General features: G+C 42.3%; 1 protein-coding gene across 1 annotated transcript in view; it reads left to right on the forward strand.

The window, feature by feature from the left end:
• Positions 1–20,638, forward strand: part of LOC127650377 (serine/threonine-protein phosphatase 6 regulatory ankyrin repeat subunit C-like) — a 53,629-nt gene that overhangs the window by 3,115 nt on the left and 29,876 nt on the right. Inside the window, exons 3-12 of the mRNA XM_052135752.1 lie at positions 1,657–1,752; positions 4,980–5,084; positions 5,194–5,298; positions 7,090–7,188; positions 9,950–10,051; positions 10,205–10,306; positions 10,544–10,642; positions 12,451–12,651; positions 12,830–12,931; positions 13,004–13,102. Of these exons, the coding sequence (XP_051991712.1) occupies positions 1,657–1,752; positions 4,980–5,084; positions 5,194–5,298; positions 7,090–7,188; positions 9,950–10,051; positions 10,205–10,306; positions 10,544–10,642; positions 12,451–12,651; positions 12,830–12,931; positions 13,004–13,102 (1,110 nt within the window). The remainder of the gene's footprint in view (positions 1–1,656; positions 1,753–4,979; positions 5,085–5,193; positions 5,299–7,089; positions 7,189–9,949; positions 10,052–10,204; positions 10,307–10,543; positions 10,643–12,450; positions 12,652–12,829; positions 12,932–13,003; positions 13,103–20,638) is intronic.

Below are 20,638 nucleotides of genomic sequence, written 5' to 3' on the forward strand. Positions count from 1 at the left end.
TTATCACACTGAATTCATGTTAACGTGTGTAATATTTACATGTTGTGGCTATACTTTTGAAACTGTGCTTTTCAATGTATTGTGTAATAATAAAAAAAAACGTCTCTCTCTTTTTTCCCCAATCTGGAATTTACATGAGACCTTATGCACAGCTGGTGCAACCCTATCCAGGCCTGTAGTGAGCTGTCCATGGTGCTGAAAGAGCACAAAGCGCGATTCATTGTTAACTACCAGCCGTTTCAGACACTTTTAATTCCCAAGCTAAATATATTATTGCAAAATATAAAATATTTGTATTTTTATTGATGTTGTTGTTGGGTGTTTTCTCCCCAGTTTGTAATGCCCAATTCCCAATGTGCTCTAGGTCCTCATGGTGGCATAGTGACACGCCTCAATCCGGGTGGCGGAGGACGAATCTCAGATGCCTCCGTGTCTGAGACCGTCAATCTGTGCATCTTATCTTGTGGCTTGTTGAGCACATTACCGCATGTGGAGGCTTCATGCTATTCTCCGCGGCATCCACACACAACTCACCACACGCTCCACTGAGCGAGAACCACGTTATAGTGAGAGGAGGTTACCCCATGTGACTCTACCCTGCCTAGCAACCGAGACAACACACACACACACACACACACACACACACACACACACACACACACACACACACACACTCACACACATTACACACACACAGACACTCACACAGACACTCACACACACACACACACACACACACACACACGCACATATTTCTATATTAAGAGAAATGTGTGTCTTTGACTCAAAGCCTCTACCTGTAGCTGTCCTAGAATAACCTCTTGTTGCACTAAAGTCTTCCTCTTCAAAGTAGCAATCACTAACAAGCCTCCGGGAAAACATCAATATCTATAAAACAATGGTTAGTAAGACATGGGACAAAACCAACCTTGGTCGGATGACAACTAAAAATAATTGTGTTGGCTCGTTGTAACAAACTCCAGTTCCCAAGTCCACTCCGCCCCTTCCAGCTCTCACACTCGTTTCCAATCACCAGAAAATTAGTTTCACCTGCACTGTTTATTTTCTCTATTTATACCCTGCCCTTTCTCCTTACCGTTGTTGGTTATTGTTTTGTCACCCACTCTGCTTTGCCAACTCTAGTGTTTCGCTTGTCTTCCACAGTTTGTTCATTCTCGTGTTTTGTTTTGTTTATCTGATCTCCTGGCTTCGACTTCACGCTCTCCTCTTAACTACGCTCCTTTGGATTTGCCCCTTTGTACTTTTGCCTGTCTGCTAATAAAGCTGTTTCCTGCAATTGAATCCATCTCGTCCAGTGTTCGTCACACTCGTACAAAACATATGACTTTTACTCCCAATGCCAAGAAACCAACGAAGAGTGTTGTTATGAATTTTAACCCCTAACTCAAACCCTGAACCTAAATAAAGTGTTGAATAGGAGGCTAGCTAAAATTTGATGCCTGTATTGTATCGATTTGTAATTGGTTGTTGATTGGTTGGTCTCAAAGGGGAAAAAATTTATTTTCTTATAATTTACCTGTCATTAGAATTAAGACCAAATCAGAAACAAATATTCCAAATAGCCGTATAATAACAATAAAAGTAATTGTGTTGTTGTGGTAATCTGTGAGTTTCTATGTTGTTTTTGTCAATCAGGATGGCAGATCAGCTTTGCATATTGCCGCAGCTCACTCCAAAGACGAGATCGTCAAACTACTGGCAAGAAATAGCGATCCCGATTTACCAGGAGGGGTAAGATTTACTGATCAATTTAACAACCTTCACTAGATTTAGTCTCAGCCTCAGACAGTTAGTGCACAGACTAATGGAAAACACTTTCTCCATCTAATAAGCGTCAATCAGATTGCCTGGTTTGATGGACCTTCTGCGAGTTGAAGCACACGGGACTTTACATTAGAAACCGAGTCATGTTCTCAAGATTCAGGTTGATTCGATGGGTAAAAACATTGATTATCGGGGGTCTGGGTAGCTCAGTGAGTGAAAACGCTGACTACCACCCCAGTTCAAATCCAGGGTGTGCTGAGTGACTCTTGCCAGGTCTCCAAAGCAACCAAATTGGCCCGGTTGCCAGGGAGGGTAAAGTCACATGGGGTAACCTCCTCGTTGTCACTATAATGTGGTTCGTTCACAGTGGGGCACGTGGTGAGTTGTGCGTGGATGCCGTGGCGGATGGCGTGAAGCCTCAGCGTTATGTCTCTGTGGTAACGCGCTCAACAAGTCACGTGATAAGATGCGTGGATTGACGTCTCAGACAAGGAGACGATTCGTCCTCCTCCACCCGGATTGAGGCGAGTCACTACGCCACCACCAAGACTTAGAGTGCATTGGGAATTGGGCATTCCAAATTGGGAAGAAGAAAAAAAAGCGTTGATTTTCTGATGCATCACACTCGTCATCATTTGAACATTATTTGAACTACAATGAGAGGAAATAATTCGCATTTGCAACCAAATTTATGCAACTAAAAGGTAAATATTTGGCAACTGGCTGGTATAGGTTCAGATTTCACTCAGCGGTGATTGAGTATGTTAGTGGTGAAAAGCTCAACAGCGAGATCCTTTGACCGAGTGTTGAGAGGAAAAGTTTGGTTTGACTCGTTCTGTGTAATGCGTGTCCAAAGACGAGATCCACACAATCAATCTGTCATTGAATAATCCATCCATCCATCCATCGTCAACCGCTTATCCTGTGTACAGGGTCGCGGGGGGCTGGAGCCTATCCCAGCTAACATTGGGCGAAAGGCGGGGGACACCATGGACAGGTTGCCAGTCCATCGCAGGGCCACACATAGACAGACATACACTCACCTCCACATCCACATCCACATCCACATCCACATCCACATCCACACCTAGGGCAATTTTTTGGAGACACCAATTAACCTAGCCTGCATGTCTTTTGGATGGTGGGAGGAAGCCGGAGTACCCGGAGAGAACCCACGCAGACACGGGGAGAACATGCAAACTCCACACAGAAAGGCCAGGGCAACCAGGGTTTGAACCCACGACCTTCTTGCTGTGAGGCGACAGTGCTAACCGCTGCACCACCGTGCCGCCCTCATTGAATAATGTCTCTTTTAATATCTTTTCTGCTATTTACCATATTTAATTATAATCACACACAGCACGGATGATATAAATCTGTTCGAGTCTTCTCTCGTTAATATGCGCTCTTTACAGAACTGCCGGTTTTCTTAAAGAGACAGTAACTGTTTTTTAGCACTTGTTCAATGAATTAAAGTAAATACTTGTAAATAGTACAAATTATGCATGTTAACTATAAACATGTAACTAAATATAATATATACAATATAATATCATATTTATTAATTGAATGCAAGGATCAAAATGATAAAAAAAGGAATATAAATAGTAAATATAATTAGTTAAATGTATATTTTCATAATGTACCTAGTTATAATGTCCCCTGTATAACTAACAGCATTAGCTGGGAGAGAATTGCTTTCATATGTAAGCAAAATGGACATTATAACTTGAATATACCCATATGTATTGATATCGAATTGAGAGCTTGTGAATAGGGAAATCTGGATCAATACCCATTCCTAACACTAAGAATTCCATGTGAATAAAGCCCAAAATAATTGATATGATTTCTAGTATCATTTGCATGGAACTTATTCTGAGACAATCAAACATACGCTGATGAGATATACCGTACAGTATACAGCGAAGAGTTCTGCATTATTTGCTGTTTTTGCAAATGTGTGACGAAAAGTCTGAGACCACTAGTAATAATGCTTCTGTTTTGCATTGTGCTAACCTAAAACATCTGTACTGTACAAGAGTTAACATGATCAATGTCACAAATTTGCTTACAGTTTACCTAGAAATAGTGCAAAGTTTAAAAAATGTTTCTTGTTCATTTCTTTGTTGTACTTTTTCCAAAATCCTTAAAATGTCTGTTCATTCCAGATTTAAATGGGATTTCAGTGTGGACTTTAGGAGTTTACTATATTTTCTATATATGTGCTTCTTTAATATGTGATTGAAACAGTAATGTGGCAGTAGAGTCATTTCATGTGTTATTGTTCACTGACCCCTTTGTCCTGTCCAACAACACCTATTTCAGAAAACGTTTCCTTTTTCAGCAGGATGTGGGAATTGGACCGCATTAATGCACCGGTGATTATGTTTATCTGTCAGATTGTGTTTTTAGGCTGCATTAGATTATTATCACTGTCTTTTCCCAGGAATTGTTCAGGAATGATTTGGCAGATTGTGCCACACATGGCTCCATGTCTCATTTCAAAGTCTCCGTTATCAAATGTCTCAAAGTGATTCGTAAATGAAAACACGAGTAAAGACTTCTTATGGGTGAATATCATAAAACCTGTCAAGAGTCTATCCAGGCCAAATTTCACCCACTTGTCCAATCAGACTATTGGACAGGAACTAATATATAATTTAGCACATATTCCCCAATCTCATTTTGATTTATACTGATTTCCCAATATTAAAAATTAAATTATTTCAGTATCTATTTTTTTACCGTGATAGAATAAAATGTATTGTATTTCAGTAATGCGAATCTTATGAAAATCAGAAATAATGGACATACAGTATTATAGTAAAGAACATTTTGGGCAAGTGTAAAAAATAGCTGCATATTACTGCATTGTAACGGGTTCACAAAATGGGCAAGGAGGAGGCAGGAACTGGCTGAGCAGTCAACATGAACTTTTTAATGACACAAATGAACATAGACAAACATAAAGCTTGTGTAACAAGGTAAAAGGGAAAGGAGGAGGCGAGAACTGGCTGATTCATTTATGCATGAAATCCGGATTTGACTTTTAGGTTAATTTCAGAATTTATAGGGTGAAAAATACATAGTCAAAGCTCATTAAATATGAAATATCACCTTCAGAATGACTGAAATAAGGTAGACTCTTAAAAATACATTTTAATTCTTGTTTTGTTGTTGTTTACGTGTAGCCCAATGATCAGCACTACGCAGCATCTCGACCCACCGGTGGACTCGCCGTCCTGCAAACCTTACTCAAGTTCAGCTGCGAAGACGCTCGACTCACTCCAGACAAGGTACAAAAATGTATTTAGGATAAGATAAAAATCTAGACATCAGTTTGACGTTCTTTTCTCAGAATATTAGTTCTGATTTGCTGTCTGGGTGGATTTCCTTCTTGTACAGGACGGCTGCCTGCCGCTGCTGCTAGCTGTAGAAGCCGGGAATATTGTGATTGTACGAGAACTCCTCACCGACCAATCGGAACCGCAGCTCCAAGCTATGAAAATAGTAAGAACGAAGATTACATTCTTCATACAGTCAAATCAAGTCTATTTCCTGCCATTTAGAACAATGAAAATCTGAGTAATCTGGTATGCGGCTACCGTGACACAAAGCATCTCTTAATGTTATTCTGGAACTCCCATGTGTCGAGCTAACAAACGACATGCTGGTTTAATTGCGGTTGAACGTGTTTTAGGTTTCATCTGATAAAAAGCTCTCAATAGGAAACTCTGACCACAAAGTGGTTCAGATTTAACTGGTCTTCTAGTGAGTGTGGGAGTCTAGCACTTTAGCAAACGGTCAAAGGAATAGTTGACCAGTTTGCAATTCTGACATCATTTACTCACCCATATGTTCGGCCCAAACCTGTATGCTGTTATTTTGTCTGTTGGGCACAAAAGGAGAAATTTGGTAGAATCTATCGTACCATGTTTTGGAGCTTTTCTTGTGTTTGTCTTTTTTATAGTTTGGAACTGCTGATGTGTGTAAAAGAGCTGCGGAAAGATTCTTCAGAAATTCTCCTTTTTGCGTTTCTCTAAAAAAATACCAGCAAACATGTTTGGATTGAAACAAGGGCTAGGGCTGAACGATTAATCGAAATAAAATCAAAATCACGTTTTGACCCATGCTCTTATTTGCGTGGCTGTGTTGTCTGTAGTGTCTAATGCTTTCCTAAATACATGTAAACGGGGTCAGTGTATGACACGCGTGTTTTCAGTGTTCCATACACAAAACAATTATGTCTAACTGGTCCCCTGAATGACTAATGTCATAGATCAATCTATCTATCTATCTATCTGTCTGTCTGTCTGTCTGTCTGTCCGTCCGTCCGTCCGTCTATCTATCCATCTATCCATCTATCCGTCTGTCTGTCTGTCTATCTGTCTGTCTGTCTGTATGACAGTTAACGCAAAATTAATTTAATGGCACTAATTGTTTTAACGCTGTTAACGCATAATATTACCTTTTAATAAACCGCAGTTCATGAGAAGTCGATTATGTCTGTCAAAACTCCATAAAAACAAGTGAATAAATCCTGTCATAATACACTTATAACAATCATATTTTGTACATAATTTGAATTAAGTTCATTTTCTGTTGTTGAACTCTGTTGGTGAGGTAGTTTTTGTGTGGATGATGGAAAAATACATCTGGATGAAGCATAATTTGTTGACAATAAAAGATATTGCCATTAATTGCGATTAACTACAAAAATGTATCACGATTGAATATATGAACCGTTTGACCTCCCTAATATATATATATTTATATCATCCATTTCAAAAACATTTTTTTGTATAAAATATTAGTTTTGTAATGAAATAAATTTATATTTGGGCACAATTATATTTTTGTCTACAAAACTAATTTCAAACATTTAAGCATACGCCTTCAGATCAAAAGATTTTAAGATCATGAGAAACATTTCAGGCAAGTGACCCCAAACTTTTGAATGTTAGTTTATATATATATATATATATATATATATATAATTATATTTTTAAATGTAATAATTATACATTTCTACAATAAATTCTTAACATTATTATTGTTGTTGTTATTATTATTATTAATACTAATCAAATATAACAATTATAAAATACTGAAGTTGACTAAGTTATATATATATTTTTCTTTTGTTGTAAATAATCGCATTTGGATTTTTGTCTATATCGTTCAGCCCTATCATGGGAGATTCAATAATTGCGGCACTATTTCTTTAATATAAACGGCTGTTGAAATGTGCTCAGGTGATTTTGAAACAATATGACAAATGCGGTTGAATTGTGTTTCCAGGGCAACGGCGACACGGCACTTCACATCTGCTGTAGACGGAAAGATGTTAAGATGGCCAAAGTCCTGGTGGAGTTTGGGGCGAATCCGGACTGTCAGAATGTATAGAGGACACAACACAACTAATACACACACATCATATACTGTACACGTTACACACACAAACAAAAATCACTCACTTTATCACACTTAAGGACAAAGTATACTTCAGTTTTCCACATGAGCGTGCCACAGATTTCATCATCAGCTATAATATTTGGGTAAATAACAATTTGAACACATTCTGAGTTCAGGTATTGTATTTCAGGTAGTTCACAAATCTTCTAGTTTTATTAAATTGCCTGATGATATTTGGCACCGCAATTGTTGAGTGACACAAATGTGAGATTTGGGAACCGAATATCTGATTGTTGGTCCCAGGACAATGTTGGAGACACGGATAGAGTGGAGTTAATGAAAAAAAAAGGAGAGAAAATGGACAATAGAGGCAGAAAAGGAGGATTCTGCACCCAAGGGTCTTAATGACAATTATTCCCCTTTGCATTGCTCAACCATCTTTCTCTGGGTTAATGGCGCCCACATAAATTCGCCCATCCATCTGGCCTGATAACCCCTCAACGGTCTCAAAGACATTTGACAAATAGCCCACTATAATAATCTCAGATTAAGAGTCTGATAAGTTCACACACATCCTGTGTTGATTATGGTTTCCTCTGCTTGCCATCGGATGTCCGATTGCAGAATAAAGCATGGGAGGGAAATCCACATGCACACACATCGAGACAAAGGAGTCAATTCTTGACATTCATTAAGAGTATGGAGCTACAGAGTTTACAGAATTTAATGAGAAATGTTGGAGTTCATATTGAGATCTCTGACTTTTGTGTCTTGGCAAACATGATAACAGTTGGAGACATTGTTGAGATCTCCTCTGAAGCTCTAGAGGAAACATGCGTGAGAGTCTTTTTCTCCGGGGAAACATCTGAGAAGCAGGAGATTTCGGGAAATGTTTCAGTTTTTTTCCCTTCGTTTCTGTCTTGGAGAAACAACATATGAGATATCGATGTTATCATAATGTTTGGTAATGGTGGAGGAAGTTTACCATTTTTAGAGGAAAGAGCTTTTAGAGAAGAGCTTTTTTAAAGGAAAAGATGTGAAAGATACCAAAAGACTGAAGATGTCTGTCCCTACCCAGGGATGGTCTAATTAGGGCTCCTAATTAAAAGAGAAATACGGTTATACAGGAATGAAGTCGTAATTGTGCTTTGATAGGCCCTGAAACCTCTAAGTCAATGATCTGACAACATATTTGTTCATATTCCTTTGGGGTTTTGGGGAGATGCCTGGAGTATAAAGAGCAGCATAGAGTGGGTTATTTCTCCTGTGAAAGTGACCCATGTGTAACACACAAAACAATTTTCGACTGTGAAAAGTCAGTTCTGATGTATTTAGGGCAAGAACCGAAATGGTCCTGCACTGTCACTGAACGTTACATTTGAAGTCTGCAGTGACAGCTGTTATTGATTCTGGAACGTTCTGGATTTTTTTTACAAGTGAGGTTTGGAAAGTAATTAATGGGTGAGTTTTTGAAGGATATTAAAGGGTGTGATGGGATGAAAGAGACTGATGTTTGTTTTTTTTAAAGTACAGACAGCAAATATTAGAGTTGTTCACGTCATTTTCTTTCCCTCATGGTGTTCCAATTCCATTCTGCTAAATTTCTCATTTTGTGCTCCACAGAAGGAAGAGAGTTACACAGATTAGGAACGAAATGAGGGTAAATGATGACAGAATGTTTGGGGGAGGGGGTGTTATCTTCAAACCATGGAATGTGTGATCCATGAACAAGGAAAGTAAAAAAAAAATATACAGGCACCGGATGATATTCATGACTATCGGTATCGTTTATGGTGCAGTCTTCCGCTGTGTGTACGCAGCACTATACATAAATACTCAGCAGCACTAATCTTGCAGCATGACCTATGATGTCTGATTCCCGAACAAATGACTCTTTTGAGCAGGTTCTTTTCTTGTAAATCAAAAGCATACAGTATGACAAGTGTAGGCTGATTCCACAACAAATGACTCTTTGTGGCCACTACTTTTTTAGTGAATAAAAAACATATAGCGACACCAGTGTAGTCTGATGATTGAATAAATGACTCTTATGAGCTGATTCATTTGAATCTACAGCACAAAACAAACAGCCAGCTAGTGTTGTCTGGTTCTTTAACAAATGACTCTTTTGAGCAGGTTCTTTTCTAGTGAATCAAAAGCATACAGCGACACCAGTGTAGTCTGATTCCAGAACAAATGACTCTTACGAGCTGATTCATTTGAATCTACAGCACAAAACAAACAGCCAGCTAGTGTTGTCTGGTTCCGTAACAAATGACTCTTTTGAGCAGGTTCTTTTCTAATGAATCAAAAAACATACAGCGTGACAAGTTTATTCTGATTCCTGAACAAATGACTCTTTTGTGCAACTTCTTTTTTAGTGAATCAAAAACATACAGCGACACTATTGTAGTCTGATGATTGAATGAATGACTCTTATGAGCTGGTTCATTTAAATCTACAATGCAAAAAAGCCGGCTAGTGTATTCTGGTTCCTTAATGAATTAGTCTTTTTGGCCAGTTATTTTTAGTAAATCAAAAACATAATGTGAGAAAAGTGTAGTCTGGTTCCTGAACAAATTACTCTTTTGAGTCAGTTTTTTTTTTATCTTCAGTGCAAAGTGAAGAGCTAATGACTCTTACGATTCTCACACCTAATGGAGAGGTTCTGAGTTGCCCCATCACTGTTGCCCTTGAGTTCATTACTCATCATGTGTTGCTTGTTTGTTTGCTACTGTGTGTGCAGAATGACTGGCAGACTTCTCTTCACATCGCAGCTTTAACAGGAGACGAGAACATGCTGAGGTTCTTATACCACTGTAAAGCTAATCCCAACATTTTAGACAAGGTAAAACACAAACATTCAGAGAGGGAGCATGAACAGATCTTTATCTCTTTATCTACATGGTTTGCTTGATTCTATTCATCATGCACTTATCCATCCATCCTTTGGGTAATAGCAGTGTGTATTACTCACTTCTCTCTTTCTGTTCTGTGTCAGATGGACAGATCTCCTCTGCACATCGCGGCTGAGCAGGGTCACACCAATGTGGTCGAGATTCTCACTGAGACGTTCAAGTCATGTGTGTTAGCAAGGACTAAGGTGGCTCACTTTTAAATCATTTGTTCAAGTAGTTGTTCCCCAAACGGGAAAATTCTGTCATCATTTGGTGCTCATTTTGGCCCAAATTCTTCTTACATTACTATAAATGTTTCTATACAGTAAATATCTCCTTTTGTGTCCTTCGCGAGAAAGACAGTCCATCTTTGTGTGAACTAATCCTTCATGTTATTTGATCTTTTTGTGTATTTCAAACGACACTCTCCCCGAATGGTACAGGATGGAAACACGCTCTTGCATATCGCGTCCCAGTGCGGTCACCCTGAAACGGCCCTCACGTTCCTGAGGAAAGGCGTTCCACTGCACATGCCAAACAAGGTGCTGAACTCAACCAATTATTAGTCCGATTAAGTCTTATACGTCAAATAAATGATAACTACACAAAGGGCCGAAGATCAATTCGGAAATATTTCCTACGAAATCTCTTTCATGTGTTTTCGTTTCATTCTGGTTGTGTAAATGTAAGATTTGGAATTTAGAATTTGGAATTTATTTTTAAGACTCCGTGAATGTATTTAATGAAGTCTGTTTTCTGTCCTGTGTTGACGTTGTTGTCTTATTTATTTATATATTTATCTTTCTTTCTTTATTTTTAAAGTTTAATTCAATTGTATAATTAGAAGGGTGTTTGATCAAATTAACTAGAACAATTACAGTATAAATTAAAATATTTATGAAAACCTAAATTCAGTACATCCCTCTTGCTCGTGAGATATTGCTGAGTATTATTACATTGAATTGTAACTTTTTACTATAAAGTAGTAATATATTGCTGTCGTTATTTTTGCATTTTCTCTGCTCTCTGTCATCTCTTATTCACAGAGAGCTTGCGTGATGCTCACACATTTATTCAGAAGCGAGCAGCACATGTAGACTGTGTTTTATTTGATTTAATCGCACTCTTTTGCGTTTTAATAATCACACTAGGACATATCATGATTTTAATTGTATTAATTGTGCATCCATACGCTCAAAAAATAACACATTCCATCATATTAAATTGAGCAATCTTTAATAATAATATATATATAGTTTTATTAATTCAATTTTGTTATACATTACACAATTCAGTTTAATGGAATTTTGTTATGAAATTGAAATGCTTAAATCATAAAAATAGGCTAAAATATTTTTTGGAGTGGACACATTTTATGTTAAATATGTAGTGCAGAATGAGTCACCAATAGTTAAAGTCTGTTTTCTCACAAGAAGAATAATGTATTTTTTAAATGTATATAGTTGCATTTAATGCTGGTTCCAATTCCATTTGGATTCACAAGCCAAATGATTTTCATCATTTTGATCACATTTCCATGCATTCAATCAATAAATATGATATTATATTGCATATATTACATTTTGTTACATTTGTATAGTTAACATACATAATTTGTACTATTTACAAGTATTTACTTTAATTCATTGAACAAGTGCTAAAAAACAGTTACTGTCTCTTTAAGAAAGCCGGCAGTTCTGTAAAGAGCGCATATTAACGAGAGAAGACTCGAACAGCTTTATATCATCCGTGCTGTCTGCGATTATAATTAAATGTTTCTTTTATGCTGTTTTTGATCAACAACTGATGGTAAATAGCAGAAAAGATATTAAAAGAGACATTATTCAATGACAGATTGATTGTGTGGATCTCGTCTTTGGACACGCACTACACAGAACGAGTCAAACCAAACTTTTCCTCTCAACACTCGGTCAAAGGATCTCACTATTGAACTTCTTCACCACTAAAATACTCAATCACCGCTGAGTGAAATCTGAACCTATACCAGCCAGTTGCCAAATATTTAAACTTTAGTTGCATAGCGCAAAATTTGGTTACAAATGTGATTTATTTCCTGCCATTGTTGTAGAGGGTTGCACAGAGTGAAAGATCGATCTTGGAATTTAAGGATCGATATCAAGTTCATACAAACGAAGATTGCAATGCATCGTAAAATGTATATTTTTACCCAGCTCTACATATTGATGACCTCAAAGCTAACGCACATGGACTAAAAGTCACAAAACTCTCAGTCTGATTTCATGGGGTCTTTAATATCGTCCTGTAAAGGTGTATTTGCCTTTCAAGAGACTTTTCTGTGTCTTATTTGTCTCTGTGTTTCTGTTGTCAGTCAGGTGCAGTGTGTTTGCACGCGGCAGCTAAGAGAGGCCACACGGCTGTAGTGAAAGCTCTGCTCCAGAAGGGTGCGCATGTGGACTCCACCGATAAAGACGGCCAGATGGCTCTGCACGTCGCAGTGGAGAACTGCAAACCGCAGGTGGTGCAGATGTTACTGGGATTCGGGGCACATGTGCAGCTCCGAGGGGGAAAGGTAGCCAAGCACCTGTTTAAAGAGTACATTCAAAAAGTTGTCATTATTTACTCACCCTCATGTCATTTGAAACTGTAATTGTTTTTTTTCTGGGGAAAATAAAAGTGACTGAAAAGCATCATAACAGTAGTCTGCAATGTATTTCAGTGAAGTCATATGATTTTTCCCATGGGTAAAGGCACAGGAAACCCCTCTGCACATTGCAGCGCGTGTGAAGGAAGGTGAACAGGTGGCTCAGATGCTTCTGAAGAGCGGAGCAGAAGTGAATGCAGAGCTGGAGGTCAGTCAGTTATAAACAACACTGGATGTAATAAAGCATGATATTCTAACACTATTACTGTCTCTTTATCAGAACGGGGAAACCGCTATGCATGTGGCCGCCCGTCACGGGAATCTGCAGATAATACGAGCTCTGATCCAGGAGGGAGGAGATGTCACCTGGACGTCTAAGGTATATTAAAGGGATTGTTCACCCAAAAATGTAATTCTCTCATCTTTTTACTCATCCTCATGCCATCCCAGATGTGCATGACTTTCTTTCTTCAGCAGAACACAAATTAAGATTTTCAGAATAATATTTCAGCTCTGTAGGTCCATACAATGCAAGTGAATGGTGACCAGACCTTGGAAGATAAAGTCACGATCATGAGTTCAAGCCTGATTACACTTCCTAGTGCTTGACACACACACGCAGAGTGCTAGATGGCACTATAGCAAGGGTCTCACAACTACGGCCTGCGGGCCGGTCAAAGCATTACGGAGGGCTGTATCCGGCCCGCAGGCCATAGTTGTGAGACCCTTGCTATCGCTCAGGAAGCGATACGGCTTTTCATGCCTGTAAGGCTGACTATTGTGTTTGCCAGTAGCATTCGACTGCAGGCTTTTTAAGAGTATATCACTGGTTGGACCCAATGAACGGAAGTTCGAGTCGGTCGTTTGAGTCTGAATGAGATAAGATTCATTCATGAAGGAACTGAATGTACTGGTACACATGTTCACAAATAAAATGCACTCTGCAGTGCTAAAGTCTCTTAGCTGAATTGTTGAGATGAATATTTTAATAAAGGATAATTAGACTTTTTCTGATCATGAATAAGTCCACCTTTTCCATGTTCAAATCGTAAAAGAAGGTAATTTGGCGCCATCTACTGGCGCAAATGCATAATTTTCAGAAATGGTCAATGAGCGAATCAATGAATCAATCTGGTTTTTGGTGGCAAGTTGCTAAGAAATGTATACATGCAATAAAGTTAACAATATTCAAATTATGTTCTGTAAATGGATTTTAATTCAGCAGAAGAATAATCTCTGTGACAAAAATACTATAGGCTCTCTCCGGCCCCCCTTGAAAACATAGCAGAGTGACCTGGCCCTTGCTGCAAATAGTTTGGGGACCCCTGCGCTGCAGGAAGTGTAATCAAACTGCAATGGAAAGATGTACAGTGAAAAACAAGCTATATTTTGGTCTGATCTCACCCAAAACTGACTGGGTCACTTCTGAAGACATGGATTAAACCACTGGAATAATTTTATACAGATTTATGAAGCTTTTTGAGTTAATGATGAGAGAATTTTGGGTAAATCTTTCCTTTAAAGACATCATGTCTACGTCTACATTCATGCGGATCATCGTTTTCGAAACTCTCTCTGTCCACACTGCCGTTTTCAAGCATTTTCCAAAAGTTGCTCGTCCACACTGAAACATATGAAAACGCTTAAATCAGTTGTCCTCGTGTTCTGTCACCGAACACCAATTCCGAGTAAACTTCCGTAGCCTTCGAAGGAATGCGATGTGAATGTTGTACAAAGTAACATTTATCTTTAACAACACAATCAATGTGAATATCAGGCACAACAGCGCCGCTACAACACAGGCCGCCACAACACAGGCCGCCAGCTTGATTTGTTTGGTTGAATGGACACGTCATCGTTTTCCAATGTCTCCGTTATCCCAGTCCACACTACAACGTGAAGATGGCATTTTCAAATGGATCCATTTGGGAGAGCGTTTTCCGCCTACAAAAATGCCGTCTCAGTGTGGACAGAAGGCCAAAACTATGCATTTTCAAACGCAAATGTATTAATGTGGATGTGGCGCAAAGGCAAGATAGGGTAAAAAAAACTACTTTTTTGGTTCACCAATCAGTTATCAGGTTTTGGGATTATCGCTCTTTAATCATGATGTAGCAAAAAGTTTAGAAAGTTGTTTATATTTTGTGTTATTCGACTTCCGATAACCATACGTGAACCGAACTTTACACATAGGTATTCAAACTTTTCATGATAGAAACATTTTAACAGATTGATTTATTTACATAAGAATTGCTTCCTTATAAATGACATGATTTGTACGAGCTTTCCCAACCTATGCACAGTGTTTTGACATTTACAGGCTTCCCCACCATCATGGAAAACGTCTCGGGTTATGACTATAACCCTTGTTCCCTGAGAAGGGAACGAGACACTGCGTCATTGAAAACGACTCTTTGGGGAACGCTCCTTAGCGTGCGCCTCTGAATTATGAATGAAACTATTCCAATCTTGATTGGTGTTGCATCATGACGTAACATGTGACGGCATAACCGGATGCATAAAAGTGACGCCGCACACAAACACATTAGCCTAGCGATGAAGCAAGCCACTCTCAGGCATTGAGGGCGTGGCAGGACGACGCAGTGTCTCGTTCCTTCTCAGGGAACAAGGGTTATAGTCATAACCCGAGACGTTCCCTTCCGAGGGAACTCGCGACTGCGCCGTTGAAAACGACTCTTTGGGGAAACGAATGCCCACTAGGCCACGCACCGAAAAAAGGCCTGCCCTAGAGTGAAACTGAACTCAGGCACTCAGCTAGGACGAGAGCACACGTGCGCCAGGCGTACTAGGAAGGTGCAGACTATAGAACCTGATGAAAGTGTGCGGGGTAGCCCAACCGGCTGCCTCACAGATCTCCTGGAGGGGTACTCCCGATAAAAGAGCCCTAGAGGACGCCATGCCTCTAGTTGAATGAGCCCTTATGGCCAAAGGTGAAGGCAAATTGCGCACCTTGTAGGCCGAGATAATAGCCTGAACAATCCAATTACTAATGGTTTGTTTCGAGGCAGGGAGCCCCTTCTTAGGTGACCCAAAACACACTAACAGTTGGTCCGACCTCCTCCAAGAAGAGGACCTCTCGAGGTAAACGCTCAAAGCTCTGACAGGGCAGAGCAAATGGAGCCTCTCTTCTTCTGCCGACACATGCGGTGGAGGATGAAAAGCCTGCAGGACCATAGACCGTGCCGTGTTAGAAGGCACCTTAGGCACATAGCCAGGTCTCGGGTGCAAAATGGCTTTAACTCCGCCAGGGGCGAACTCCAAGCAAGCTGGTGTTACTGCCAGGGCTTGAAGATCTCCCACCCTCTTTAGAGAGGTAATAGCTAAGAGAAAAGCCATCTTGAACGTCAGGTCCTTGGACGAAGCCGACTGAAGGGGTTCGAAGGGGGCCAGGGATAACCCTTCGAGAACCACCGCCAGGTCCCAGGCAGGAACCCTGGACCTGGTTGTCGGTCTCATCCTCCATGTACCACGGAGAAGACGAATGACCAGCTGGTGCCTCCCCAGAGGCCCATCACTCAGTGGTGCATGGAAAGCCGAAATGGCTGCCACATACACCTTAAGTGTGGAAGGGGAGAGACCCGCAGAGAAACGATCTTGAAGAAACTGCAGAACTGAAGCCACCGGGCAGTTGACTGGATCTACTTCATGTTCTCTACACCAAGTGGAGAACACATTCCACTTGAGGCCATATAATCTCCTAGTAGACGGAGCCCTAGAGTTAAGTATGGTTTCAACCACCCCCGGTGATAGACCAGCATTTAGGTTCTGAACCCCCTCAGGGGCCAGACCCACAGTTTCCACAGCTCTGGACGAGGGTGGAAAACTGTGCCCCCTGCCTGAGACAACAAATCCCTCCTCAGAGGAATCTGCCATGGCGGAGCTATCAGGAGTGAAATTATGTCTGAGAACCATACTCGGGTCGGCCACATCGGGGCAACCAGAAGTAGACTGATGCCCTCTTGGTGGACCCTTTCCAGGACTCCCGGGAGCAGAGCGATCGGGGAAATGCATACAGGCGAAGCCTCGGCCAGTGGGGCTGGATGTGAGAGGGAGAACCAAAGTGGACAGTGGGACGTCTCTCGAGACACGAATAGATCCACTTCCGATGGTCCAAATTTGTCCCAAATCAACTTCACCACCTCTGGATGAAGTCTCCATTCCCCAGGCCTCAGCCCCTGCCTCGACAGGATGTCCGCTCCCTGATTCTGAACCCCCGGAATATACATTGCTCTGATAGACAGTATTTTCCCTTGGGACCAAAGAATTATTTGATGCGCCAGTCTGCACAGAGGGCGCGATCTGAGTCCCCCTTGTCGGTTCAGATAAGCTACCACTGATGTATTGTCCGAACGTACTAGGACATGGTAACCTTTGATGTCTGGAAGGAAGCTCCTCAGAGCCCTGAACACAGCCAACATCTCTAGACAGTTTATGTGCCAAGAATGATGATGGTCCTGCCACAGACCCCTGGCAAAGCGGCCGTCCATGACCGCGCCCCAGCCAGTGAGGGAGGCGTCTGTCGAAACGGTTTTCCGGCGACATGATGCTCCCAACACTGGTCCTTGGGACAGGAACCAAGGTTTCTTCCATATTAGCAGAGAACGAAGGCATCTGCGCGTTACTGTGCTTATACGAAATGGATTCCCCTTGGGGAAACCCCTTGGCTTTCAGCCACCACTGGAGGGGCCTCATGTGTAGAAGGCCCAAAGGTATAATGTTGGATGCCGCTGCCATGAGGCCCAGCAGTCTTTGAAATCGCTTTACAGTGATGGCCTGGCCTAGCTTTAACCCGGACACCATCGCCATAAGGGACTCGATGCGTGCAGGAGACATACGTGCCTGCATCGTAACCGAGTTCCACACAACACCCAGAAACGTTGTGCACTGGGATGGTTGTAACACACTCTTTTCTGTGTTGAGTCTCAACCCCAAATTTCGAATGTGGCAAAGGACGACATTTCGATGCCGAACCGCCATTCCTCGAGACTGGGCCAGAATGAGCCAGTCGTCGATATAATTGAGTATGCGGATGCCCTGAAGTCTCAGTGGAGCAAGAGCTGCATCCATACATTTGGTGAACGTGCGGGGAGATAGTGCTAGGCCGAACGGAAGAACCCGATATTGGTAAGCTTCGCCCCCGAAAGCGAACCTCAGGAACCTCCTGTGACATGAAAGGATGGATACATGAAAATAGGCGTCTTTTAGATCTATCGTGACAAACCAGTCCTCGGATCTGATCTGACTCACGATGACAGGAATAGTAAGCATTTTGAACCTGAACCTCCTCAGAGACCGGTTCAACACTCTGAGATCTAAAATCGGCCTCAACCCCCCATCCTTTTTTGGAACTATAAAGTACCGGCTGTAAAGACCGGACTCCCTGTCTGAATGAGGAACACGTTCTATGGCCCCCTTCAGCAGCAGAGATTGCACTTCTTGTTCCATCACCTGAGCCCGCTCCGGAACCACTGTAGTCTGCACCACCCCAGAGAACTTGGGGGGGCGGTGCTCGAACTGCAGTCTGTACCCTGATTTTATTATATGCAGGACCCATGCAGATATGTTGGGAAGATGATTCCATGCCTCTACAAAATCTACTAAGGGAACACCTCTCGAGGCTGGTCTCGGGTGTTTTTCGAGCACTGTTCTCGACTTCCTGAAGCGGGACACCGGCAGGATTTAGTCGACACAGTTCTCGTGACCATAATTGATGTGTGTTTTTTATTTTTTGACACGAACGGCACGGTGTGTGTTCGCTGGAAATTGATGTGGCCCGAAGCGTCAGAGACGGCGGGAAACCGAGACCGATTCCCTAAGGACTCCGCTGCGAGAACAACCTCGGTTGCTCTGCAGCGGGGGGGACAGCCCTCCGAGGTTCTACCACCCTGGTTAGGACCTCTTACCCGAAGCCCTCCTAGCCTTAAGGACGTCCCTCAGGTCGCCCCTCTGGCTGGAGGGCTTCCGCTGGGAGCGTTACCTCTGTTGCCAAGCTCCTGGAGGAGGGGCTCTAGAGGAAACGCTCTCCTTTTGCTCTGCGCGGTGCAAGGAGCTGACTGAAGGCTGGGGCTGATCTGCTTGCCCCACCCTACTTGATTTAGACTTTGCCCTACGGGGGAGGAACTGCTTGAACGCCGCAGATTGTTTCCTCGCCTCCTGAAACCTGTCGACGACCGATGTAACGGCGTCGCCGAACAGGCCAGAGGGCGAGAGCGGAGCATCAAGCAGAAAAGCTTTATCTTTTTCTTTTATGCCCGACAAATTTAGCCACAGATGCCTCTCCGTGGCCACCATAGCTGCCATAGAGCGGCCAATAGCGTGGGCCGTCTCTTTAGTGGCCCGGAGAGACAGATCTGTGGCTCTGCGCAACTCTGCGATATCTTCGGGAGTTGGCCCCTCCCCCTCGTCTAAATCTTTCAGGAGGTCGGCCTGGTACGCTTGCAAAATCGTCATTGAGTGCAGGCATGAACCAGCCCGACCTGCCGCCATGTAAGCCCTGCTTATTAATGCAGATGTATCTCTGCAGGGCTTACTAGGCAGCGCCGGGGTTTTAAGGGAAGATGCCGACTCAGGAGAGAGGTAACCGGCTAAAGCCTCCTCCACACCAGGCATCTTCCCATAGCCCATATCCCGTGCCCCAAAAACATCGCCGTAATCAACCACACTGGGGCTGGAGACACGGGACGAATGTGGTTTATCCCACGATCTCGAGATCTCTTTGTGGAGATCGGGGAAAAACGGCAAACCCCGGCGCTGGGGTTGTGATGTGTGCCGCAGGAAACGCTCGTCTAATTTGCTTCCGACCAGCGTTCCCTGCTCATTTTGTGGCCAGCTAATGTTAAGTCTGGCCACGGCACGCATCACAACCTCAACCAGCTCCTCATAAGCGTGGACGAGAACAGGCGTGCTTGACTCACGGTCGTCCGCATCAATGCTGAGCATATCCACTTCCTCGGAAGCAGAGAGCTCAAGCATTGGGACCTGATCGTGGGCAGAAGAAGCCGCGACGTGGGCTTCTGCACCACTCACAGTAGGCTCGGGATCCTCAAACGAAGAATGAGAAAGTGCCGTAGCAGTCTCATTCTCATCTGCAAGATCCCGCTGCGAACCCCACGATCTCAACCGCCGCGCTGCCTCAACAGACGCGGGACCAGATCCGTGGGGAACGCGAGCCTGACCGTGCTCATCAAAGCACGCCAACCGGGAACACAGCACTCTCATGGGTAGTGCTTCACAACTTTCACAGGCAGATCCCTCGAGAGCTGCCTGTGCGTGCTGCGCTCCCAAACAGTTCACACATAAAGCGTGCGTGTCCCTACCCGTAATGAAACGAGGGCAGGGGTGCACGCACTTCTTGAACTGCTCGGTGGCCATAAAATTTTTAAATCAGACAAACAACACCAAATAAGACAAACAATAGACATAGAGCGCTTGCTGAAGAGCGAAAGCTAATGTGTTTGTGTGCCGGCGTCACTTTTATGCATCCGGTTATGCCGTCACATGTTATGTCATGACGCAACACCAATCAAGATTGGAATATTTTCATTCATAATTCAGAGGCGCACGCTAAGGAGCGTTCCCCAAAGAGTCGTTTTCAACGACGCAGTGCGAGTTCCCTCAGAAGGGAACTTATATCATTTCAAATAAAATGTTAGGCCTAGAAAAGTCATGGAAATGAACGAAACCTTTTCAAGTTACTCTCTGCTCTGAAATTATTAATCACCAAGATTTTCTTCCCGTTTGGAGTTTCTGTTGATTTGAACTTGCTTGCAAGCCACTGTGATGTCCTATTTGTAAGTGACCCCCTTTTTTTGAATAGATAGTAATTGGCCAAAATGGTCCCCAAATCGGTCCAAATGATTCGGTAGATTAAAAATCCAGAATTTTCCAAACAAAT

This window comes from Xyrauchen texanus, chromosome 10 (assembly GCF_025860055.1).
Source record: "Xyrauchen texanus isolate HMW12.3.18 chromosome 10, RBS_HiC_50CHRs, whole genome shotgun sequence".
In the NCBI taxonomy this organism is placed as follows: Eukaryota; Metazoa; Chordata; class Actinopteri; order Cypriniformes; family Catostomidae; genus Xyrauchen; species Xyrauchen texanus.